This window comes from Sceloporus undulatus, chromosome 5, assembly GCF_019175285.1.
Source record: "Sceloporus undulatus isolate JIND9_A2432 ecotype Alabama chromosome 5, SceUnd_v1.1, whole genome shotgun sequence".
Classification (NCBI taxonomy): Eukaryota; Metazoa; Chordata; class Lepidosauria; order Squamata; family Phrynosomatidae; genus Sceloporus; species Sceloporus undulatus.
Genome location: NC_056526.1, coordinates 193,427,421 through 193,451,453, shown reverse-complemented (window position 1 = coordinate 193,451,453; position 24,033 = coordinate 193,427,421). Strand labels below are relative to the sequence as shown.

Genomic DNA, 24,033 nt, shown 5'->3' with positions numbered 1-24,033 from the left:
CCAACCGGCTGCTCCCTTACCGCTCCAGGGCGTGGATGGGGGACTTCGCTCTGCGTGAGGCGCGTCCACTTGTCACACTCTCGGCGGAACTGCTTGAAGCGGCCGTCCATGGCTCTCTGGATGGCCACAGCGCTGTAGGCACAGACGGCCGAGCCGCTCCCCTCCCTCCTGCAAGGAGGCAGGCGGCCACTGGTCAGCCGCCTTGGCCAACTGCCCCACTCAGGACACCCAGAGCCACCCTCCGAGGCAGCAGAGGGCATGTAGCCCTCCAGAACTGCAGCAGCGCCAGCCTGGGCCACTCTGGGCTTCAGACCTCCATAGGCCTGTCCCACACACAGCTCCGACTGCCATTTGCACCAGGGTTGGTGCAAGAAGCATGCACCCCTCCAGAAACAGCTGGATTGTAGCTCCCATGCTCCCTCATGGCTGCCCAGGTCTGCAGGGGCTAATGGGAACTGAAGTCCCACAAAGTCAGAGGAGAAGGAGACAGACAAAGAAGAAGCAGTCATGGCAGGCAACCAAAACAGAGTTATCCCTATCAAAGACAGTGGGCCCAGGAACAGGAGTTGAAGGAGCCTTCTGTTCTCTTCTCTTGCTTGGGGGGCTCCCCAGTGGGCTGAGGGACCTTCTGGCCTGGCTCAACTTCTTCCTCTGCTTTGGGGCACATGCACATCACTTATCTTGTCCCCATTCTGTCAATAGGGAAACAGCCCCATACCCCCCTCTCCCCTGCTAGGGGTCACTGGGCTCCCTCACCCACTCTTCCTTTCATTCACCAACCATGTCTTCCTGACATATTCCCCTCATATGGTTATAACCTATAAAGCCCTACATGGCTTGGGCCCAAGATACCTTGAGGACCGCCTCTCCCCATACAATCCGCCCCGCACCCTCAGAACATCTGGGCAGCAGCTACTGAGGGTCCCTGGGGCAAGACTATCCTCTACATCGAAGAGGACGTTTACCATCGCGGCCCCCGACCCTCTGGAACATGCTGCCCATAGAGCTCCGCTCGGCCACCTCCCTGGCCCAGTTCAGGAAGGAACTAAAAACCTTCCTGTTCAAGTCAGCATTCCCCGATATAAGCCCTAGTTAGTCTCCCCCCCCCCCCCCCCGACAGCAGTGGCAAGCTGGCCAGAATGTCTTTTAATTGTAGATTTTAATGTATTTTATTGTATTTTGTGTATCTGTTTATTATGCTGTACACCTCCCTGATTGCAAGAAGGGCGGTATAAAAATAAAACTTTTATTATTATTATTTATCCACATTGAGGGGCTCTTCAAGGTTATGGGAGGTGAAGAGAAGGCCCACAAGCCCCCTCCCCCCAAAAAAACCCATGAGGCCCAGCAAGGCTCACTCACCCCTGGGCTGCAAAGATCCCATAGAAGATGGTGGCATTCCAGGCAGAATCAGGGGCTGGCAGAGTGACCATGTCCCTCAGGACGCTGAAGACAGTGCCACTCTTGGGGTCTGAGCAAAGGAGCTGCGCCTTCAGGAAGGTGGTCCACCGCTTCTGCAGCGTCTTCTGGCCGCCCAGGTCCCCCTGCAAGTGCATTGGGCACAGAGAGAGGCAGTGTGGTCAGCAGAGGGTGGAGCCTCGTTGGGACAAGCCGGGGGGGGGGGTGAACCAAGAGGGCCCCAAGTGACCAGTGCAGAGGGAGAGGGCGGATTCCTCAGAAGAGAAGCAACTAGAACTACTGTCTTCTGCACTGCCCTTGCAGACAGAAAATCAGCAGCTCTATGGCAAGAGTGATGGCAAGGAGAGTGGCAGGGAGGGGTCAGCCCCACAGAGAAACCTTGCCCATGAGAAGGGTCCCCAGACACCCCCCTCAACATGCCAGCCACAATCCTTGGCACACCTTGCAGACGCGGGCAACGCGGGCCACCTTCACCTTCTCGTAGAAGTCATACTCGCGAGCCGTCTCCGTGAAGAAAAAATAGACCTTGTCGTCTTCCCCGCCCTTGCCCTCCCGCAGAAAGGCTGAGGCCACAAATTCCGGATCTGGCCCAGAGAAAAGGGGAGAGACGGGAAGGGGAGCATGAACTCAGGGGTGCCTGGCTTATCCCCAAGGGCCCCTGGTTGTCCATATGCCTGTCTGTCTGACCGTTCAGCCAGTTCATGGAGTTCTCTGTCCGGATGACCTCTGAGGGGTTCCCGGTGGCTCTGGAGATGAGGGGGTCCGTTCCCAAGAAGTTCCCAACTGTGGCCACGTAGAGGGTGCCATCTATAAGGTGGGGGAACAATGAGTGGGCAAAGTGTGTTCAGCAGCAATGGGGCTAGGAGTCCAGCTGCATTTGGGCCATACACCTGTGGCATCCCTCTTCCCCGCTGTTGCTTAGGCCATACAGCACTGCCAGACAGTGCCAGGGCCCTCTTGCGCTCTGCCTGGAACCTGTGAAAGCACCCACCTACCGACCCACACCTCCAAGTATCCCCCATGCACACACCCACGGAGGGCGCACCTGCCATGATGGCCGTGGCGGGCTGGAGGGGCTCAAAGGGGCAACGACCTCTGCCTGTCTCCACGTGCTCCACGCCCCAGAAGTCGCTCAGCTTCTGCAAGAGACATGGGCGGGGGCGGGACGGGAGGCAGGGGTTGCTGGTCACTCACAAGAGGGAGGGAGGGAGGGAGGGAGGGAGGGATGTCCATCAAGAGAGGCTGCCCCCTGTCAAGGGCACATGACGGGCCAGCTCCCCCTCCACCCCACCCACCGCCGGGATGGCAGGGGCACAGAGGCTTCCCATAGGGCCATGTGCCTCAGTCAGGGTCCCCACTTGGCCACCCAGCCACCTACTCACAATGTAGCCACATCGGGGATCGAAGGCAAAGGTGCCACAGACGAAAAGGTGGCTCTGGTTGGCAAACTGAAGGACGCGGATGAAGTTCTGGCACTCGGCCTGCAGATGCAAGGGAGGGGGAGAAGGTCAGAGGAAAAGGGGGCACCTCTCCAGCCGGCCAGGGAGAAGGATGCCCTCAGGGAAGGGGGCTCAGGAGCCCCTCTTGGCCTGCTGGGGAGGAGGGGGTCCTGGCTGGAGAGCCCATCAATCCCTGGAGCCGCACCTGGAGGGCAAGACCCCCTGGGTCTGAGCTCCTGAGGATAGTGGGACTGAGGAGACAGAAGTAGCTCCCCAAGGAAAAAAGCAGGTGGGGGTCACCAGCCTCTTTGGCCACTCAGGCGGTCACCCAGGAGAATGAAGCCCCCACCTCAGAGAGGGGGAGGGCCTCCTGGGGGCTCCCCCTACATCTCCCCCCTCCTTCTCAAGGATAGCCCTGGCCCCAAAGCATCCCTCGAAGCCAGGGGGGGTGGACTTGCCTCCTTCTTCCCTTTCTGGGTGCAGGAATCCTGGTGGGCCTTCGGAACCGTCCAGGAGATCTGAAAGAAGAGGGGGAGCAAAGTCCAGGTGGCCCCTCAGCATGGCTGTGGAACCCAGACCCCTGCCCACACTTGCTCCCTTTGCCCCCTGGAAGCTGGGGGAGGAATCTGCCTGGGGGAGCCAACATGAAGTGGGCAGCAGCAGCACCCGCTTCCTCCCTTCCTTCCCACTGGAGTTCCTTGCCTGCCTCTCCCTCCCTGCAATGGGCTGCCTGAGGGAAGGCTGGCAAGGGCTCTGGTGCCTTTTCTGGCCAGGCAACAAAAGGGCAAGTGCCGGCAGGGCGCCATGGAGCCAGGTAACAAACAACTCCTGCTGGGCCTCCCTCTGCCCCCCACCCATGGCCAAGGGCACCGAGATCCCCAACTGGGCAGGCAGGCAGGTTCTTTCACACAGACCCCTGCCCCATTCAGGACCCCTGGCAGGGAGGGAGGAGACCCACACCTTCTTGATGTGCTGGTTGACAGAGCCCAAGGGCAGGGCAAAGATGGCATCCCTGGCGCCCACGTAGAGCGTGCGCAAGTGCCAATCCACCTGGAAGACGCTGAAGTTGGATGCTCCCTCAGCAGAGAAGCGCTGGACCATGCGGCTGACCTCTGGAAGGAAAGAGGCCGGAGGGTGAGTGATCACCTGCAAGTAGGCAACCTCAGCCACAAGGCACCGCTGTGGCCCCAGGGGGACAGAAGGGGCCCTGGGTCTCACAATGGAAGCAACACGGACAAAGGCTGGGGGTCAGGGGCCACGCCACCTCCTCCGGACTGAGGCCCCCAAACAATCTCAGCCAAGGCCTGGGGAGGGGGCTGCAGCCCATGTATGCATAGACCCCTCCCTTGGTTCCTGCTGCTGCAGCTGCTCCTAAAGGCCTTCAAGAGGTGACCCTCTCAGGGGGGATCCCTGGCAAGATTTATTCAGAGAGGTTTGCAGTTGCCTTCCTCTGAGGCTGAAAGGCTGTGACTTGCCCAAAGTCATGCAGGGGCTTCCATGCCCAAGCAGTGATTTGGACCTTGGTCTCTAGGCCATAGAATCATAGAGTTGGAAGAGACCGCAAGGAACTCTCAATCAAAGCATCCTCAACAGATGGCCGTCCAGCCTCTGCTTAAAGACCTCTCTCTTTAAAGGCCAACTGTCTAGGGAATCATAGCATCCATAGACTTGAAGGGACCCTCAGGGAACCAACTTCTACTGTGCAGGAAGACCCCATCCAAGCCTCTGCTTAAAAACAGCCTCAAAACAGAGAGACCCCACCGCCCTCCATTGAGGCAGCAACATCATCCACTGTCAAACAGCTCTTACCCTCAGAAGGTTCTTCCTAATGTTGAGACGGAATCTCTTTCCTGTTCCTTGAATCTTGGCCCACTAAACAACTACATGCTGACCCTGAACAGGAAGGGGCCCACAGACCACCCATGCATACGACAACCCCCCCAGCCTCCCACCAGAAAAAGAAGACCCTTCTGTTGACCAGGCAAGGGGCCAGAGTGTGGCCTGCCCTTCCTTTCCCTCCAGGAGGGAGGCAAGGCCACCTGCAATGGAGCTTCCTCTCCTCCCTGCACTCATTTGGCCCTGTGGCCAGGCTCCCTCGCCAGAGCCAGCCACAATGGCATCCGTTTCCAGGCGCCATGCCCAAAGGGAGTGCCCGGGGCATCGCCAGTGGCACTCACTCCCGATGCCAGTGTCTCCTCTTGGCCAGAGTGCCGCCTCTGCCGCCGAGCCAAAGACCCCGCGCAACCGTCTAATTAAAAAGAATAATTGTAAGCCGCTCTGACAGCCTTTAGGGCTGAAGGGCAGGGTATAAATACTATAAATAAATAAAAAATAATATAACCCCCCGTGGCACCTGCGCACCCTCTACGTCTGGGCAGCAATTACTGAAGGTGCCTGGGGCTAGGTTAGCCTCCACCACACGGAGGACATTTTCCATGGCTGCCCCAGCCCTTTGGAATACGCTGCCCACTGAGCTCCGCTCGACTACCACCCTGGCCCAGTTCAGGAAGGATTTGAAAACCTTCCTGTTCCAACAGGCATTCCCCGAATAAAATCCTGTGGGCCTCCCTCCCTCCTCTTCCGTGGCCAAGAGGTTGGGCTTTGGGGCTTTTTGCTTGTGATTTTTTTATAAGATTGTTGTATTTGTATTTTAATTCTTCTTGTCTTTGTGTTTTGTATGATTGTATTGTAATCCTTGTTGTAAGCCGCCCTGATTATAAGAAGGGCGGGATATAAATAAAAATTTTATTATTTATTATTATTATTACTCCCGGACCCCAAGGCCTCCGGGCAGTGGATAGGGCTCTTTGGCTGTGGGTCCAGTGTCCCCTTTCCCACCCCCGTAGCTATGAGGCGATACAAAGACGGCTGCAGCAGCAAAAGATGACTCCCATCAAGCTCTCTTTTTTCAGTTCCTCAGAGTAAAGAGGCTCTGCTTAGGGGGAACCCATTGTTAACCCCCCCAAACAGGAACTGGTATCTCCCACCCCCAGCCACCCCCATTGAAAGGTGCTTAGCCAGCAAACAGGAAGCTGCCAAGCCACAGTGCAGGGGGGCTACTGGTGAGCAAAGACTCCCTTGGAGCAAAGGGACATGTGTGGGGTGGCGCTGGCCTAAGTGCCATGTGGATCCCTGCACCAGGCTAAGTGCGGAACAGTGGCACACCAGAAGAGCTAAGCAGACCCCCTTATGTCCTACAAAGAGACCAACCCCACCTCTCCCCCACTCCACACTTGCCAGGGTGACCTTAATCCATAGGGGGATTGGGGGCAAGAATTGTTGATTGCTCCAAGAGGGCCGTGCCAATGGAGCTCAAGGACTCAGCTCTCCCTTGAAACAGACTGCCTTGCCATTCAGCCTCGTCACAAGGAGAAGGCGCACTCCCTCCCTTCCCTTTAGACGCACCAGGGGACCCCCAAGTCAGAGCAGCCTTTAATGGGGTTAAGCTGCACCACGTTCAGGAACGGGGAGCCACTTTGAGTCCTTCTACTGGAGAAAGGCAGCATATAAATAAAAAGAACAACAACAACAACAACAACAACATGCTGCTAGAAGATGGGGCAATGGCCACTGACCGGGGGAGGGGCTCCTGTCTGTTTACATGAGGACCACACAGGCTCATGGGGACCAACCCACGCTTCTAACAATGTGCCAGGGGTCGCACCCTACACCTGCCATGGGGGCTAGGCCTCTCCCTGCTGGCATTTATGGTTCAGGGCCCACTGAGCCTGTGTGGGCTTCCTGGGGGGAAGACTGCTTAAGCTATGTTCGATCAGGATGGGAGACCCCCCACCCCACTCCTCTGTGGGACCCTCTTGGGCCAGGAGCTTTCTTGGGTGACAGGGAAAGGGTGTAGGTGGGGCAGGGGATTGGCCCCTTTGTGGGCCCACTCCTGTCTTGGGCAAGGAAGCCTGGGGGCTGGGAGGGGGCTTTGAAGGGAGACAATCCCACTGCACCCCCCCCCCCCCACATACACACATGCTTGCCACCCAGGCAATGGCAGAGTTCTCTGGTCCCCCACCCACACTCAGCACCCATGCACAGGGCCTAATCCAGAAAGGGGCTTCTAGGGGGAGACAGAGACCATGCGCGCACACGCGCGCACGCACACAGAGATATGCTGACGCCAGGCTCCATGGGTGGAAGGAATGGCTCCCTATGGAGAAGGAACTCCTCGCTCAGTGGCACAAAAGATGGGGTCATTTCAGGGCAGGAGAAGGGATGGGAAACGTCAGAAAGAAACTCTGCTAGAACATGGCCACATAGCCCGAAAAACCCACAAAAAACTATGGATGCCGGCCATGAAAGCCTTCGACTTCACAATTCCCATCATTCCTGACTTTTGGCCAGTGGCACATGGGGCCCCTGGGAGCTGAAGCCCAACGATGCCCAGGGCACTCGTCCCGAGTTATGGCTGAGAGCCCACCGCTCCAAGATGGCCACCACCTAGGAGCCCCTCACCTGGGAAGAGGCCCCTTGGCAGGTGTGGGGCAGGATCTTTGGGGCACCGCACTGCTCCTCCCATGATCCTGAGGGAGCTGGGTGCTTCTGGGGGGACTCCAGGAAGACCTCCCAGATTTGCAACCCCAGGCTTGGCCATTAAAGCCCAGCCCCACAGCGCATGGGAGCAGACAGAGGCACATACAGGTAAGGCAGGCCCTTTGCTCCCTCCACCTGGCCTGGGCATCAGAAGGTCGGAGACCCCCACAAGGCAGTCAATAAGACTCAAGGGGGGGGGCAACTCCTTTTACTTTGGGCATTGCCAAGCAGCCCCCTCCCCTGGGACCAAGAGTGAAAGTGGCTCCTGGCCAAGATCTGGGGCCTCATGGATGGCCATGTAGTCCTGGAGGCCTCGACTCCCCCAAAAAACCACCCTGGAGTGCCAGGCCAATCTCCAGCCCCAAACCATTTTGAAGAGCTCCCAGGTGCTGGTCACCACCACCATCGAAGTATGGCACCTGCCCGTTTTGTTTCTTTGGGTCTCTGAGCATGTGCAGATTTGGTTTGCCCAGGAAACCAGCTTTTTCCCCAAAGGCAAGAGGCAGCTCCCCCAGCCAGCCAACCAGCCATCTGGCGTGCCACCAATCGACATGCGCAACGGCCACAGCACACGGCACTGCCCCCTCCCAGCACAGACAAGGGGGCTTCAGGACTTGCCAGTTGGCTGCTTCTGACGGGACATGGACCCCCACCTGCCTGGAAGCCCACCTGGGCAAGGAAGAGCCAGGGCAACCCAGCCAGAGCCCTCCCTACCACCAGAAGCATTTTAGTGGCCAGCCGAGCTTCCAAAGGAGAGTGGGAAATCCATACAGAGGAGAGGTGGGCAACCTCAGAGGTGACCCTCTGGGGAATGGCCACAGCATGGCTGGGTGGGGGAGGAAGCGGCCCTACTCCTGAGGGCAAGCAAGGAGACCTGCTGGATCCTGTGCCATCCTCTGGTGGCCCCAGAGATTGGTCAGTCATGGGCAGGGCAAGGCAGGGCAAGGCAGGGCAAGGCCAGGTCTCTGCTGGCACAGCCCTCCCTCCCGCTCGCTCGCTTTCCCCACTGCCCTCAAGCAGCCACATTCCAGCCCAGAGCCACACCCGGCGGGTCCTGCCCTTTCTTCGCAGGCAGAGCGCCTAAACTGGACACTAGCCCCAGCCAGCATTCCTCAGAACGGTCCCAGTCCCCTCAGGGGTTGGGGTGGGCAGGGGCCTGGGAATGACCCCTCCCATCGCTGACTCCTGAGCGCCTCAGACAAACACGGCACTGTGCTCTTGCAAGGCAGGCCTGGTCAGGGGGCATCAGTCACGGTGTGGGGACAAGGGAAGCCCTGTCTGTGCTTCCTTCCCAAAGGGGGCCGTGGGAGCCTCCGTGGCAAGGCCAGGCCAAGCCTTCCTCCTCTCCCAAGGAGCATCCGTGGCTCAGGACCTGAGTGGACAGGGGAGGACAACGCACGGCAAGAGGGCTGTGTGTCCCCCTCCAAACACACTGCGAGGCCAGGAGCGCTGCCAGAACCCCACAAGGACACAGACCCACAACGCCCCCCCAGCAACAGCATTGCTCCCCATAAAGCCTCCTGGAAGCAGCCTCCCATTGAGCAGCTCCAGCACCGCCCAGCCCTGGCAGCTGATCCAGAATGACACGCCATGCCCGCGGGTAACAGAAGGTGAAGCCACACAACCACACACACGTGCAAATGCACACCCTGTGAGGGCTGAGGCATGCCCCGCCAGGAAAGATGATCCACACACACCCCAGCCATGTCCACACCAAAGCATGGAGGAGGGAATGGGAGCCCGCTTCAGGGAAAAGTGCCTGGTGTTGGCTGGCAGCCACAAGCTCGGGGTCTTTGCCCAGAAAGGGAATGCAAGCAACCAGCCTCTGAAGGTATACAGCCTCTGGACCAGCCCTGACCCACACTCCATAGAAGAGGCTGCAGAAAATGGATTTATGGCCTCCTTGACCCAGCCCTCAAGACCTGGGCATGCCCATCCTCTGGGGCGAGCAACTAGAAACAGGCGCACATACACACACGCCTTGTGCAAACAGCCAGCCCAACTGCAGGAGGAGGACCGGGGCGCTTCAGAGCAGCTTCCCACTGGCCAGTGATGGGCAAAGAAGGGCCACCGGTGGCCGGAGGTTGCCACCATCCTGAGGCTCCCGGTGGCACTGGCCTTCCTCTGCACTGCGGGGAGTTTTTGCCATCTCTCTCGTGGCTGGTGCCAGAATTTGCAGTCCCTGGGTTCTGGTCAATTGCCACCTGGGCCGACAGCCCCAGACCATGCGCTTTTTGATGCGCAGAACAAAATGGCCACTGAAGGCGGATTCACCTTTGCAAGAGTCTTCTACTGGAAGAGCCATTGTCCTGCTGTAGCCCTCCAGGCCACCAGCCCTGCTTAGCCAGAACCCTGGGAGTTGCAGTCCAGAGGCCATGGATGAGGGTTGCGCAATTCCCACCCCATTCTGTGGCAGGAATAGCGTTGCCACCAGTTTCCCAGGAAAGTCAATTACTCACAGCGGACCAAGCTGAGATGCCCCAGGACCACCTCAGAAGCTGGCCTAGGCCACCAGCCGACTTGCCCTCCTCCAGCACAGTGGCCAGTCTCTGGGACCCGCCAGCAAACCAGTTCCTCCGATCTAGTTCCCTGGCGCTGCCAAGCCTGAGCAGAGCGCTTGGGGGTTTCGTTTGCCCTCCTGGCCTTTTCTCTCCTGGCCCCTCGACCGCTGGGACCGGGTGGGAGCCCTGCCCGCCTGCCCGCCTGCCCACGCAGGAACGCTTTGCGGCTGAGCTAAATCCGAAATACTCCGCGCAGATGCAATCCTACAGACTGGATTTAACACACACAAAAAAGGAGGAGGAGGAGGAGTAAAGGAACGGTCTCAATTTAGGCTCAAGATGCTCCTTTCTCTCAAAGTCACATAGACCTCTGTTCCACGAACACAGACTTCCACAAACGCAGAAATAAAAGCCCACCGCACAGCAACCACGGCTTTCGACTGGCCCTGGGGGGGGGCACCACACACACAGAGCCCCCATGGCTTCTGGGGCCGACTGCACTGCCCTGGGGGCCCTGAGGACGTCTGTGGGCCTCTCAAGGCACCCGGCTTGCCCCACTGGGGCCCCTGTGCCCCGACCCTGGTGGGCCTTGCCCCTTGCTCCAGGGTCCTTGCAGGGCCAGGTCCTCCACCTGCAGAGAGGGACTGCTGTCAGCCTCCCAGGGTCCCTAAGGGGCAGAGAAGGCAGGGCTGGCCCCCTCTGGGCCCTTTTAGGGCCAGGAGAGACCTCTTCCCAGGAGGAAGGGAGCAGGACATGGATCTGCGAGTCACTTCCTTTTGGACCAAGGCTTACCTTAGGCCTGAGGTGGATATGGGGGGGGGGTGATTCCACCTCTAAGCCCCCCCCGGGTCCCCCGGGCTTTGGCACAGAGCAGCCAAGGGCCACGAAGGCGGGGGGGGGCACAGGCGCGACCCCCCTCGAGTGGAGGCTGCGCCGGCGCCTGAGGCGGGTGTCCTGGTCAGATGGCCCTCCGGGGGGGGACCTGGGCGGCTGGGGAGGCCGGGGGCGGGGGCTCCGCCGCCAGAGGAGGGCAAGGGAACCGGGAGGGAAGCAGGGGGCCCTCTGGGGGGGGGGGGCAGAGAGGGGCAGGGGTCCATGGTCACAGAGAACGGGAACAGCCAGCACCGACCCTTCCTTCCTTCTTCCTGACAATAACCAGAAACGACGGCAAAAGCCAAGCGGCGCCGGACCCCCTTCGGAACCGGAAGCAGAACCGGCAAAAGCGGGCGTTTCCCGGGCGCCAATCGCTGCCTCGGAGGAAGGCCAGGTGCCCCTCGGACAATGGCCCCAGGACAAGGCGTCCCTCCCCTCCTGGCCCCTTCCTCCGGCCACGAGGCCACCGGTCTCCCCCGCCCCCCCCGAGGACCAGGCCCGGCGGGAGGGAGAGGGCCCCCAAAGGACCCAGGCGGAGGGGGAGGAAAGCGGGCGCCACGGGGGGACCCTCCCTTCTTACCGGGGAAGAGGCGGGCGATGCGGGGCTGTGCCTCCGGGGAGGGCTCCGTTGCGGGTGATGCTTCTGCCTCCGGGGGGGCCGACCACGCCGCGAGGAGGACCGAGAGGGAGAGGGGCAGGACCAGGAGGGGCGCCGGACCCATGGCGACCGGAGCAGCCTCGCCCTCTTCCGCTTCCCTCCTCCTTCTTCTTCTTCCTCCGCCGCGAGGGAAGAGGCCCCGCCCAGAGACAGGTGGGGCGGTGACGTCACCCTCCCGCACTCGCAGCCACGCCCCCTGCGCAGGTAGAGGGAGGGAGGGAGGGGGCTCTGCGCAGCCCCTCCTCTGACGCACCTGTTGCGGGGGAGGGGGAGCCCCGCCCGAGGACCCCTCCCTTCTTCCCCTCCCCTCCCCTCCCCTCCCCCAGGCGCTTCGGGGGGCTGCCTGTTTACCCCCCGCGAGGCCGAAGGTCCGAGGAAGGGCCGGAGAGGGTCCGGGCGACAGGTGGGCCTGGGCCTGGCCTTGCGGGGGCGGAGGGGGGTCAAGGCGGCCCGAGACACCGCCCCCAGGAACCGCTGCCCCCGTCAGTCAGGCAGCGGGGGGGGGGGGGCAGAGGCTTCGGGGGCTGCCCTTCGAGGGGCCCCTCCCCACAGAGGCCCCTCCGTCCGGCCCAGCAACCCGAGGCCGCCCTTTGCCCTTTGCCCTTTGGAGGGTCAGCCTCAGGGCCGAGGAAGAGCAAGAGAAATGCCAAAGGCCCCCTGCCCCCCCCCGGCCGTGGCCGGGAAATGGGGGCGCCCTGGTCCTTCTGGGCCTCCGAGGGCCCTCCCTGCAGAGTAGGCCGAGACCAGGCCGGGGCCTGCCTTTCCTGGCCGCACTGCCTGCCCCAGAGGTCGCCTGGCTGGCACTGGCTGGCAGACCCCCCACCTCCCCAGGCCATCCCTATAGCCCCCCCCCTCTACCAGGGGTCCAGCGGCTGACCAGCCCCACAAGGCCTCCCCCACCCCCTCCTTGCTCTTTGTGGGGCGAGGGAGCCCTCCTTCCTCATAGGAAGACCTCCCCCAAGGCCTCTTGCCTGGCCTGGGCCTTTGTGGGTGGCCTGGGGGTCTGGGGGCACCCCTGAGGCAGCCATGGGGGGTGGGCTGCGGGGAGGAGGCTTCCAAGGCAAACGCCTGCCTGACTGCGGCCTCTTCTCTCTCTTGCCTCCTAGGCTTGCTTTGGGGTCTCAGGCTCCCCTCGGTGGCTCCAGCGGCAGGTAGGGACCCCATCTGACCTTCCTGTTTATAGGCGGCCGAGGAAAGAGGCCGGAGCCCCACAAAGGAGGAAGGGGCAGCCTGGGCTGTCCAGAATGGCGGACGCATGGACGCGAGTGGCAAGGCCCTCTCCCCAACGGCAGGCCTCAGCCCAGGCAGCCAGTGGGGGCACTCAGGGGGCTGGCATGAATCCCACCCCTGAGCGAAGTCTGTCGTCCATTACTATTTTCATTATTGTTATCAACTTATTATGTATTTACATCCTGCCTGGTGCGGCGGGTAAGGAGGGGGGTTAACCAGCCCCCACTGCAGATCCCTTTGGGCTTGGGGCTCCTTGCCCCAAAGAGATCTCTTGGCAGGAATGGGAGTTGCCCCAGGAGTTCTTCTCCTGCCCCCTTTAGCCCCCCCCCCCCTTTTAGCAGGAGGGCTGCCATTGTCCCTCTGGTTCCTGGAGATCTGCTCCTGTTTCTTTACCCACAAGCGCAGAGTAAGTAAGTGCAAAGTGCCGCAGCTGCCACCGCCCCATCTTTCTTTTCCTGTCTCTCACCAGGCCCTTAATGCCTTCCGCCGCCGCAGGGCTCAATGGGGTGCCGCCTTGCGAGGAGCAGAAGGCCTTCTTCCTGGGCCTGGAAGGCATTCCCTGCCAGACAGCCCAACCCAGCCGTCTCTTCCTCCTTAATGGGTTTCCAGTGGAAGAGAAAAGCCAGCCCTGGGGAAACAGGGACAAGGCAGCTGGGTGATGGCAGGCCAAAGCCTCCACCGGAAACTCCTGCTGTCCTCTGAGGAGGCTTTGGGGCCTGACCGCTTGCCTCCTATCCCTTGCCTGGGGGCACAGCGGTCAAAAGCCTGTACTGCAGCCACTCACTCATGCAAGGTTCAATTGTGAGTTCAGTTCCAGCCAGGGGCGTTGGGGGCAAGTAGCTTAGACATTGCAAAATGCACTGATAAGCGGCATATAGAAATGTGCTTGCTATTGCTATTGCCCTCAGCCCAGCCTCTTGCTTTTTGCTTTGGGAAGCCAAGTGGGGTTGGGGTTCCTCAGCCCTTGGGTGGGCAACCCCCAAGGAGTCCCAGGGGAGCCGCGAAGAATCCCAAGACCGCCAAGAGAGCAGCTGTGGCAATGATGTGGACCTCAGGGCCTGACCAGAGGCCCCATGCAGGTGGACCTCTAGCACCCCAAGACAACACTGCCTCCACCTACTATGGGTCCCTGGGCTTAGGCCCATCCTGGGAGGTGAGTCCTCAAGCCCCCTCCCCCCCCGTCCCTTCCTTTGGGTTCCAAAAGGAGGCTCTGGTGCTGCTGTTGCCTTTCCCCAGAGGCCAAGGGGCAGGTCCTGCTGGGCCAGGGCCCCCTTCGGGTGCATATGGAGGAAGGAAGAGGAAGACTCAATTTCCTCTGGATTACTTGGGCAGGAGCGAGACAGGCTGCCTCCATCTGGGCGGCTGCCAGCTCTCTGCCGCTGTCCTAATGAAGCCACTTAGAGTGAGCCTAATCCCACTGCCCTCGCCTGCAGCTTCACTCTCTCTGCCCCCTACCAGCCCACTCAAAGGAGCCCATGGGGCCCAGACCAGTGGCTGGGAGAGCCAGGGTCAGTTGTCAGCCTTTCTCTTCTAATTTGGCTAGGCAGGAATAGCCTGTCACCCCCTCCCCACCCATCACCCCCCTTCTCCTGCCTCTGAATAAGTGAGTGTGTTTGGGTCAGGGCGGGGAGGGGAAGGCTATTGCTTCCCTGCTGGGTGCCCGCAGAGTGCCAAGGCGTTAAGCAGTGTGTGTGTCTCCGGGGCCTGCGCTTTGCCATGCCCACTAGTCCCTGCTGCAGCTCCCTGGACTGGTGTGGGACTCTGCATCCGTGGCCTGGTAATGAAACAAATGCTGTTTAAACTGTGCTTCTATTCCCAGGTGTGCGTGTGAGAGAGTGGGACTCTGGAACTAGGCCACTTGGCTGCAAAAGGAAACTAACCGGCTGTAGGTCAGTGACCAAATTCTTCCCTTTTCAGCTTCCCTGAGTTGTGTGTTTGGGAGGGGAGGTAATTTGCCAAAAAAGTTTAAAGGTTTTAAGGAAAGGGGAATGTCCACCCCTTCCCCATCTCCCCTGCTGTGCCAGTGAAAGAAGCCCCTTCTACCAGTTGGGGGTGATAAGTCCCAGCCAAAGGCATGATTCCTGCCCCTGCCGGGACTGACTGCCTGGCATGACAAAGTCCTTTGTAGGTTGGAAGGGGAAGCAGGGGCAGAAACGCATAGCTACAGTACTCCTGGAAGAGGCCTTGTGTAAGATGCCTGGGGTTACCCCAAGTCCCTTCCTGGGCCCCCAATGTGCTCATGCCAGTGGTCAGCCTGCCTGCCTTCCTGTCTTCCTTCTCCCTCCACAGGCAGTCCAATCCTCCCTTTCATGATGAGCTCAGGGACCAAACGCATGAGGGACGCCGGAGCCACTGACCTTGGCAGCCAACCTGCTACTGGTTCCCAGCCACCGCCGCCGCCACGGATCTTGGTGGTGGACGCTCGGCCCCCTCATTGGGCTCAGACCTGCCCCAAGCTCTGCGAAGCCCTGGAGAACCTCTTCTGCCTGGCCTGCAGCCTCGGGGGACCTCCCCGCCTCCCACTCTTCAGCCTCTATGTGGCCCAGAGGCAGCACGAATGCCTCCTGCCCTTCATGGTTAGTGGGGCTAGTCAAGAGGTTCACTGTTTGGGGAAGGAAGGCCTTGGCTGGCCAGGCAGAGCTGAGGGGGTCCCCTCAAGCAAGGCGCTTGCTCTTGGGAGCATCAAATTCCCCCTCATGTGCTCTGGGAGCCTCCAGTCCAAAGAGCCCCCCCCCCCCCCCCTTAGTGTTCGCTTCCTCAGTCAGAACAGCCCAAGTCCCCCCAGGACACAGGGACAATGGCAGGGCTTTGGCTGTGGGCCGGTCACTTGGAGGAAAGCTCCAGGGAGCTCGCTGCCATGGGTGATTTTAAAGAGCACCAAGTGGGCAAAACGGGCCTTATCGTGGCTTTACTAGGCTGGAGGCTCCTGTCAGCCGGTTCTCAAAGCCAGACTTCTGGCAGCCGGAGGTTGGAACCTCTCCAGCTCCTTGAAGCCACCGGCCCACTCTGGCTTCCTCTGAGCCTCACCTGCAGAACCAGAATCCAGAGGAACCACACAAATGGCTGGGACAGAATGGGGGGCGCAGGTCCCTTTGGGCCTCAGGGCACCCAAGCAAATAAAGGGCCCCCTCCACCTGCCTGCCAGTCACTCTCAGCAGCCTAGCCGGCTGATCAGAGACCCTCTTACCAGACCAGCCCTGAGTATGTTCGGTCAGTTGGTCATTCCCTGACTGTTTCCTCTTCTTCCCCTTTTGAGTGGCTCACAGGTCCCACAGAAGACCTGCCCTCCATTCAACCCTCCAGACCTTCCTCCTGGGCACAGCTTGGCTGTGGGGGTCTCACGTGACCCCACCCCCAGACAGTCTGCTGTCGCTGCCATCCTCTGCCCTCCTGCTTGCAAAAGCTGGGCTGGAGAGGCCCTATTCTGGGCTCACCTGTCTCCAGGCCCTTGCTGTGTCTTGCTCCCCTTCTCCCTCACCCCCTTCCCTCCCCTTGGTCACTCTCCTTTCCCCACTTTCTCTGAGGGGTATTCCCCCCCCCCATAGTGCCTCCCCCTCCTCTTGTGTGCCTAGAGACCAGAGGCAAGGATGAGGGGGGATGACAAGATGTGGAAGGGGTGGAGAGGAGAAGGGGGGACTCCAGATTGGGGACGATTGGGGGACACAGGTTGTTCTTTGCCCAATCCATCTGAATGCTTTGGATGAGTCTGCAAAGCTGTTCCTGACTACTGCAGGGCTGGGAGGGTCTCCTTCCCTCCCTCTCTGCGCTTCCTGCTCCTTTTCCCACAGCCTCCCTCGGATTCGTCCTGCTCCCCCTCCACTCAGCCAGCCCACTCCACAGATGCAAGCAGCCCCCTGAGTGCTGGGTAAGGGGGGCAGAAAATCCCCGAGAGTCTGGGCTCTCAGCAGGCCCTGTGCCATGGGGCAAAGGGCACCCCCTTTGCTTTCGCACCTCGTCAGTCTGGTCAGGCATTAACAGGGCTGCCCAACCCTCAGGCAGCTGTCAGGCAACAGATTTGGGCAGTTACAACAAATACATTCATCCCTCCATATTTGCGGCTTTGATGTTTGTGAGTTTGATTATTCACGGATTTGATTAATATGTTCTCTCTAGGAATACTAGGTCCTTCTGCACAACTCTGGTCAACTTTAACTAAAAGTTGCACTAAAGGACCTAGAGATTCCTTTAGAGAATGCTCTACTAGGCCTCTTCCTGTGTAGTTCTGTGGTCAGTTTTTGTTGGACGTTGACCACAGAGTTGCACTGGAGGACCTAGAGATTCCTAGAGAGGTGTTACCTCAGGTAAAAACATGGTGTTTTTGTTATCTGTGGTTTTTCCATATTCACAGGGGTCTTGTGCCCCCTAACCCTAGCGAATATGGAGGGACAAGTGTAGTTCATTAACTGGTTGTTCTTTTCTTGGAGGGAGGAAGAATGGCTTGGTGGCTTTGGTGCTTCCCAAGCCAGAATATGACAAGGGTACTGCGTCAGGAGCACTATTTGCCTCTCTGCCGAGTGGCAGAGGATCTCTGGCTGGCCCCCATTCATGGCATGCCCAGGTGGGCTCAGACCCGGGAGTCTGCTCTAGGCTCCGCTTCACCTGAACTGCCACAAGCTGCTTCCAAAAGCCTACAGCCAAGTCTCCATGTCGGCCCTCAGCCAACCATGCCATCCATGCCCTGCTTTGCTGGGGTTGGCAGCCCTTGGTGCAGTTGTGCCCTAAAGCCAAGGCATTGACACCAACACCCCTTCCCAGAAACAGAAGACTGGGAGATGGAGGCTCAAGCCAGTGACATTCCCCGCCTGTGGAGAAAGGAGAGACACAGTTGGGGCCCCTGGCAAAGGTCCCACTCAAGCCCCACCACGCAGGGCTGGTCCAGTCTCTTCCTGTTAGCTCCTCTCCCTTCCTGTCTCCACAGCCGGTGAAGGGAGGCTTTGCCCGGCTCCAGAGCTGCCTCGCGGAGCTGCGTGCTGTGCCGGCCGAGGGAGCATTCCGGCCTGGAGAGGAGGCTGCGGCCGTGGCCCAGGCGGTGCAGGATGGCCTCCAGCAGTTCAAGCAGTACACCGGGCAAGGGATGGCCGGCGCCACCCTCAGCAGTTGCGCCATTGAGGTCAGGAGGGGCCTTTGTGGGAGGGGGCTTCGCTTGCCATCTGCCTCCAGTCACAAGAGCAGGCAGTGGCGCTGGGAGAAGGGAGGGCCATACACACTCAAACGCTTTGGCAAAGAGAAAGCCCTATCTGGGCCCATCTGAGAATCTGGGGTGCAACGTGGGAGGACAAGGGGCACCCCCACCCATGATCTCTCTGGAGAGCATGGACCTCTCTGCCTCTGGGGCAGCTGGGCTTTTGGGAGCTCTCCCCCTTGGGCCATTTCAACCAGCCAGAGGTCTCTCCAGCCTGGCAGTAGGCACCTGCCACGTCTCTCTTTGGGTGTGTCGGGCCTAGCAGAAGCCAGCAAAGGTGTTGCGGAGGGCAGGAGAGGGGTGTTTCCAGCTCTGCCGGCTCAGGTGGGGCGATGGGCACCTGTGTTCCAGTTTCAGAGTTGGGCTTGATGGGGTTGTCCATTTGGGTCTGGGCTGTTTGGTTGCCTCATAGGCCCTGAGTGGACAGGCATTTGTGCCTGTTTGTTTACTTTGCAGATTCCAACCAGAGCTTCCCAGTGTATTTTTTCCCTGGGGACCTGCATATAAAGAAGACAAGAGCAGAGCCCTGGGCTTTTGGGAGGGGAATTGGGGGGGGGGGGATTCCAAAATTGTAGATGGGCACATCATCCACTTTTACACAACTGCTAAAGCCACAAGGTTCCTGTCCTGTTTTTCACACAGCTAACCTAATCTCTCTCTCACACACCCTGGGAAGTCAGGTAAGGAGGATCCTACCTGGGGAGGGAGGCAAGGTCCTCTTGGCTGAAGAGAGATTTGGACCCGGATCTCCCCACTGCGAGCCCAGACACCAGCAGGGGAGATGCCAGCCATGAGGCCACAGCCCAAAGGTGCTTGTGGTGCTTGAAGTGCCAAAGCAAAAGGGGGCCTGCTCCTGACCAACACACCACCTGCCCCCTTGGCCCCTGCTTGGCACGCATGGGACCCCAGGATGGGACATGACACTCTGGCCAGCCAGTGGCTGCAGGACCCCTCCTCCTCTTGCAGGTGACCGTTCTGACCAGCCAGCTCAGCACAGAGGTGGCCCGGCAACTGGAGATGAGGCTGCAAGGGACCGACCAGGTCAGCTTGCGACAGCTGCAGGTGGTTGCGATTGCCCCTGGGGGCTTGCAGGAAGTGCCAACACCAGCAGCCGGAGGAAGCACCAGCACCCACGGGACCCCTGTGGAAGAAGAGGGTGAGCACGCCAAACGGGTGACAGCCTTGTGCCACTATTCGCTCGTTCGCGCCTTCAACTTTCCAGCTATTTCCAGGGGGCTTACAAAGATGCAAATGATCATGGCAACATTTGTTCAGGTGGGGTGGTGACACCTGTGCCTCCGGTTTCTCCCTGGTCAGTCCAGCCAAGCCTGGCCAGTCAACTAAGGCCTTTAGCTGCAGGAGCAGAGCCTTAATGGGTGGCTTCCACTCACTGTGCTGCAGGGTAAAAGCATAATTTAAAAAAACAAAGTAGTGGGAGGAAAGCAGTAATTCAAAAGCAGCTTCCTTACCCTCCCTCCCCGCCCCACATATCTGGAGAAGCCTCTAAGGGGGCAGGGACCTACCCTGGGCCCATTTTGAAGGCAGTACCCCCCTTGGAAAAGGCAGGGTGGTCCTGGGAGTGGCATCCCTCTGAAACTCTGCCCCTCACTGACCACCTTCTGGGGGGGGGGGCAGTATCAGTGCTCTGTCACTCCTACCAGCAGTGCCAGCCTTTGGCTCATTCAGGCCAGTTGAAGGGTGGCAAAGGCTTGGCTGGCGGATGCAGGAGACCCCTCCTTGCTCCTTCTGGGTGGCTTGAGCCAAAACAGATGGCAGCCCTCCACTCTGTTAATCCAGAGCCTCGGGTGCGGGGGGGGTGTGTTCTCACCCAGCACCCAGTGTGCCCCCCCGCCACCATTCAGCCCGGATTAGCCCCCTCCTGGCCTGTGACTGGCCCCCGCTCCTGTTGCTAGCCAGCTGGGCACCCACTCCCCCTTCCCTGGATCCTCACCCCCATGGCCCAGATTTAATCCAAGAGGTTTAGGATAACTTAATCCTCACTGATAGGCAGATAAGCATGGCTGGGGGGGAGGTGAGACACCCGGACCCACCCCAATGCCCTGATCCGCCTAGCAGACCTCCAGGAGCTCTTTTAATGGGGGGTGGCATGGTGCCATGGCCCGTGCTTGGCCCAGATAGGTTTTCTTTCCCCACTTGCAGAGGCCGCCTTCGCTGCGTCCGGCCTCCTGGGCCCAGAGGTGGACCTCCAGACGGTGGAGAACGAGGTGGTGGCCCTGGAGGGCTTCTTCAAGGCCTGGCTCCAGGACCCCGGTGGGGAGCAGGAGCACCTCCACCTCCTCCTGCCGGCCCCATTGCGGGGCTCCCTGGGTAACGAGTCACTCCCCCTTTGGTTCTCACCAGACATGGGGGTGGGCGGCTGCCAAGGCAGGGGCCCCACTGACCCCTCGCCACCCACCTTCTGGAGGGGGCTGGCCTGGTGGGGGCAGATGGTGGGGGCCTCCTCCTGTGGTGCCTGCAAGCCCCCCAGGAGCAGCATGCCAGTGGCCCTGAGGGTCCATCCCTGGCACAAAGGTCTGCCACTTAGCTGCTGCCATGTACTGTGTTGTCAACTGTGTGCCCTGGAGTCATTTCCAAGGTATCATGAGCCTCGTATGATGTTTTCTGGGCAAGATCTCCTCAGAGGGAGGTTATCATGGCCTCCCACTGAGGCTGAGAGAGTGTGATCTGCCCAGGTTCTCCTAGAGGATCTCCATGGCTGAGGGGGGGTCCCAAGAGAGACCCCCCTTCTCTCCCTTCAGTCCAGGTGTCTCAACCAGAGGGAGTGATATCCCTGGTTCTTACTCAGCAGCCCCTCCCCCAGGAGTGGAAAGCACTCTCTATGCTTGAGGCAAAATGCACCGGCTTCTGGTTCGAAGACCGGCTATTCCAGGGGGCTGCTAACACCCACCCCACTCACCTGTGGCTTCTGGGCTCCTTTTGGGGTGCTGGAGGCTGGACAGGCAGGTGGGCATTCCAGCGGGCAGACCCCCATCCCCAGCCGGGGACCCTCCCCACTCTTCTTCCTCTGGGGGTCCCTCATGGCTGCCTCCCACTTCCACCCCGCAGCCTGTCTCAAGTGTGACATCCAGGAAAGGCTCCTCAGCCCGGCTCTGCTTCCACCTGTGGGCACCAACAGAGACAACGTGGCAAGAGCCAACAGTGTCACCACTGACTGCTTCTGGATGGCACCTGGACCAGGCCTGGCACCACACCGGCTCAGGGTCCTCAGGTACCCCTCAGGGTGAGGGAGAGCCTCCAGCAGGAGGGGGCAGTGAAGTGGCTGGTGCCCACCCAAAAGCGGGGGGGGAGGTCTCCCGCCTGTCCATGGAGACTGGCATCTTTTGGGGGCTCTTGTGGCACCAGGGAGTCAAGGTGGTGCAGGGGTTGAATGCAGGTTCTCCAGTCACAAGGTTCGGAGTTCAATACCAGGCAGGGCTCCAGGGTCTACTCAGCCTTCCATCTTTCCACAAGTCAGTAAAATGAGTTAGGGTTAGCTTGTTGGGGGCATTTGACTTAGAGAGTGGTAGTTTACTGATAAGCGGTATAGAAATATAAATTGCTATTGTGAACAGGGGCCAAGCCTGGTGGGCAGTGGGGGAGTGGGCAGCACAGGCAGGTGGAAGGGTCCCTGTGGCCCCATTGCCCAGTGGGGGACAGCGGGACCCCCCCGCAACAGTACCAGAAGTCCAAGGCTATTCCAGAGGGTCTGCCTCATTAGCCCTTGGGAGAAAGCCCACCCAGTTAGCCACTATGGGAGGGGGCTGTGGTGGAGGGAGGGGGACTGTTGAGGGCCCTGAGGAGCCTGACGGTTGGTCTGGTGCCCACAGGGCATTGAGAGCGGAGGGGTTGTGTGCGTCCCTCCTCTTCGGCCTCCCCCTGATCGTCCGGCCCACAAGTTGCTGGCGGCTGAACTGGGATGAACTGGAAGTCAACCAGCACCGCTTCCAGGCCCTGTGCAGAGGCCTACGGGTGAGTCTAGGGCCAGAAGGGAGGCCTGGGACCCCCAAGCCTTGCTATGGGGCAGGAGGAGCCAGATCCTGGATGTCTGGGCCATGAAAGCTGGGCCCTGACTCGGTAACTTTCCTAGGGCAGTCTACAATGTGGCTCCTCTGGAGTCACTGAGGGGGAGGCTTTGTTCACCACACCACAAGCCAGAAGGGCCCATGGTGTTCCCACTCCCATCTGTCCCTTTCTCTTCCAGAACCGGGAGTGGCTCCTTCTGGCGCGGCACGAACCCCAAGGAGAGTCTGGCCCCTGCAGGGTGCCCCTGGCCACGGCCCCCGTAGCTTCCCACTGGGCCCTCCTGCCTGCAGCCTCCTGTTCCTCCCTCCTCCTGCGTGCCCTGGCCCCCCAAGAGCTGCTCCTGCCAGGCCCCTGCCCTGTCCTCCCCGCAGACCCTCCGGAGGCAGCACTCAGAGACATGGAGGCAAGTGAGGCCTGTGGGTGGTGAACAGCACATGGGGGGGTGGCAGTTCCCAGGCCAGCCGTTCCCCCCCCCCAGGCCTGGCCAGTGCCCCCACAAAATGGCCGATGGCATGTGAGGGAGTCACAAGGGCCTCCAAGAAAAGCCCTGTGGGCCGCTGTAGTCTTGCACACTTGTGCCACCCATGGAAAGCCCACTGGCCAGAAGTGGGCACAGGAGCAGGGGGCAGCCGTCCCTGTGACTGGTGATGGTGATTTCCACTGGCCCCCTTTTTCTATGCGAGATATATGGGCTTGTGCTCCATTCTGCCTCTCTGGGGCCTCATGTTAGGAGGGAAGGAAAACCTTGTCCCATCTCCTACTCCAGCCCCCCCCCCCCCGCCCCACTCAGTCCAGCAGAGGGTCTGTACCCCTTTGCTGCCCTTTAGGCTCCCCCTGGAAGGGGGACCAAACTGAGCTCCCCCCTCTCTTCCCTTTGCAGGGCATCCTGGAGGGCCTTGAGGTGGAGATGACCTTTGACCCCCTGTGCCTGGGCTCCCACCTGTATCGGGCATTGCGAACCATCCTGGCCCGGCCCCTCGATCCTCGCCCACCTCTGCGCCTGGCCGAGCGCCACCTGTCCCGCCAGGTAGGACAGCCAAAGGGAAGGGCGCATTGGCAGTCCCCTGGGTGCCCATGGGGCCTCTGCCATGGCATGCACACAGGTTTACCTTACCTCCCACCCCCCTCTTCTTTTCCCTCTCATTCTCAGCAGGCCAGCCGGCAGCACCCCAGCAGGGCAAGGGCCACAGTGGCCCCCCTGCGCCTTGCTCCAGCAGGCCCCAATGCCAGCCGAGTGGCTCTCTCCCTGTTCTCCGGAGAGGAAGAGGAGTTCCTTGATGCCATATGAGAGGAGCAGCAGGAGCCCCCCCCCTTCCCCCGTTCCCAAGGGGGCCACGAGCAGGCTGGGGGAGCAAGCCACACAGACCCACCTTTTAACCCCCACATCTGCAGCCCCAGCCCCCCATTGCCACAAGTGCCTCAGCCCCCCCTCCCCATACACACAAAGGGAAGGGCTGCTTGTTTCCCACCCCATTCCCACTCCTCCCCCTCTTGCCCAGGAAAGATCCCCCTTCCTCCCCAGGGATCTCCCATAGCCAGTCCCCCCCACAACTGGGCAGGGAGGGTGCCTCCCCATCATTCCTGGTCTGTCTGTGGGGAAACTGGGCTATGGAAGGGGGGTTGAAGAGGACCCTGGGGCCTCCGCCCAGCCTCCCCCTCCTTGTAAACTGCTTTGCTGCAGCAGCAACCTTCCTTTGCCCACGCACACCACACACACGCACACCACACACACAGTGTTGTTGCTTTTGCAAGATCTGGGAGCGGAAACAGCCCAACTTCCTCTTCAGCAACACTGGGAGAAGGGGCACTTCCGCTCAGTCCCACTCCCCCCCCTTAGAGGCCCAGTCTGGCCCCATTTGTTTCTTGTGGGGTAGCTCCCGGGGGGGGGGGGTCCAGTTCTTTCCCAGCTCAGGAAGGGCCTCTGCCCCCCTCCACCTTAAGAAACTCCCCAGTGGGGCATCAGGTGAAGGGGGGACAGGGCTGTGAAGCCCCGCCCCACACACACACCCTCCCCTGAGACCAGCTTCAGGGACCCACTGGGCCCCCTGGGGTTGTGCCCCCCCAACCTCAGCAAAACCCACCAGGAAGACCCCCCCATTCCACAGCACACTCAGTTTTAGTAAAATGAAAAACCCCTTTAATATCAAAATAAATCTCTCTAGAAAAATA

The 24,033-nt window shown here is 60.2% G+C and overlaps 2 protein-coding genes across 10 annotated transcripts in view; one reads left to right on the top strand and one right to left on the bottom strand.

The window, feature by feature from the left end:
• Nucleotides 1-11,493, bottom strand: part of SEMA4F (ssemaphorin 4F) — a 17,242-nt gene extending 5,749 nt beyond the window's left edge. The window contains exons 1-9 of one of the 2 annotated variants that reach the window (XM_042466942.1): nucleotides 11,352-11,493; nucleotides 3,819-3,970; nucleotides 3,317-3,376; nucleotides 2,802-2,900; nucleotides 2,465-2,558; nucleotides 2,107-2,226; nucleotides 1,861-2,003; nucleotides 1,363-1,544; nucleotides 21-168 (exon numbers count right to left, since the gene is read on the bottom strand). In XM_042466942.1, coding sequence (XP_042322876.1) covers nucleotides 21-168; nucleotides 1,363-1,544; nucleotides 1,861-2,003; nucleotides 2,107-2,226; nucleotides 2,465-2,558; nucleotides 2,802-2,900; nucleotides 3,317-3,376; nucleotides 3,819-3,970; nucleotides 11,352-11,493 — 1,140 coding nt within the window. Of the gene's footprint in view, nucleotides 1-20; nucleotides 169-1,362; nucleotides 1,545-1,860; nucleotides 2,004-2,106; nucleotides 2,227-2,464; nucleotides 2,559-2,801; nucleotides 2,901-3,316; nucleotides 3,377-3,818; nucleotides 3,971-4,667; nucleotides 5,302-11,351 lie in introns of those variants that run through there. The other variant, XM_042466943.1, reaches the window with a different exon arrangement.
• Nucleotides 11,108-24,033, top strand: LOC121930518 (meiosis 1 associated protein). 8 transcript variants are annotated; one of them, XM_042466959.1, is made up of 12 exons: nucleotides 11,108-11,165; nucleotides 12,536-12,580; nucleotides 14,479-14,548; nucleotides 14,949-15,235; nucleotides 17,578-17,769; nucleotides 18,808-18,997; nucleotides 20,002-20,169; nucleotides 20,908-21,082; nucleotides 21,669-21,810; nucleotides 22,043-22,267; nucleotides 22,745-22,891; nucleotides 23,015-24,033. In XM_042466959.1, exons 4-12 carry the CDS (start codon nucleotides 14,969-14,971, stop codon nucleotides 23,150-23,152), a joined length of 1,644 nt encoding a protein of 547 aa, XP_042322893.1. In that variant the 5' UTR covers nucleotides 11,108-11,165; nucleotides 12,536-12,580; nucleotides 14,479-14,548; nucleotides 14,949-14,968; the 3' UTR covers nucleotides 23,153-24,033. The 8 variants fall into 8 exon arrangements, with proteins under 8 accessions (XP_042322893.1, XP_042322892.1, XP_042322891.1 ...); XM_042466958.1 differs by lacking the exon at nucleotides 11,108-11,165 and adding an exon at nucleotides 11,608-11,633; XM_042466957.1 differs by lacking the exon at nucleotides 11,108-11,165 and adding an exon at nucleotides 11,658-11,832.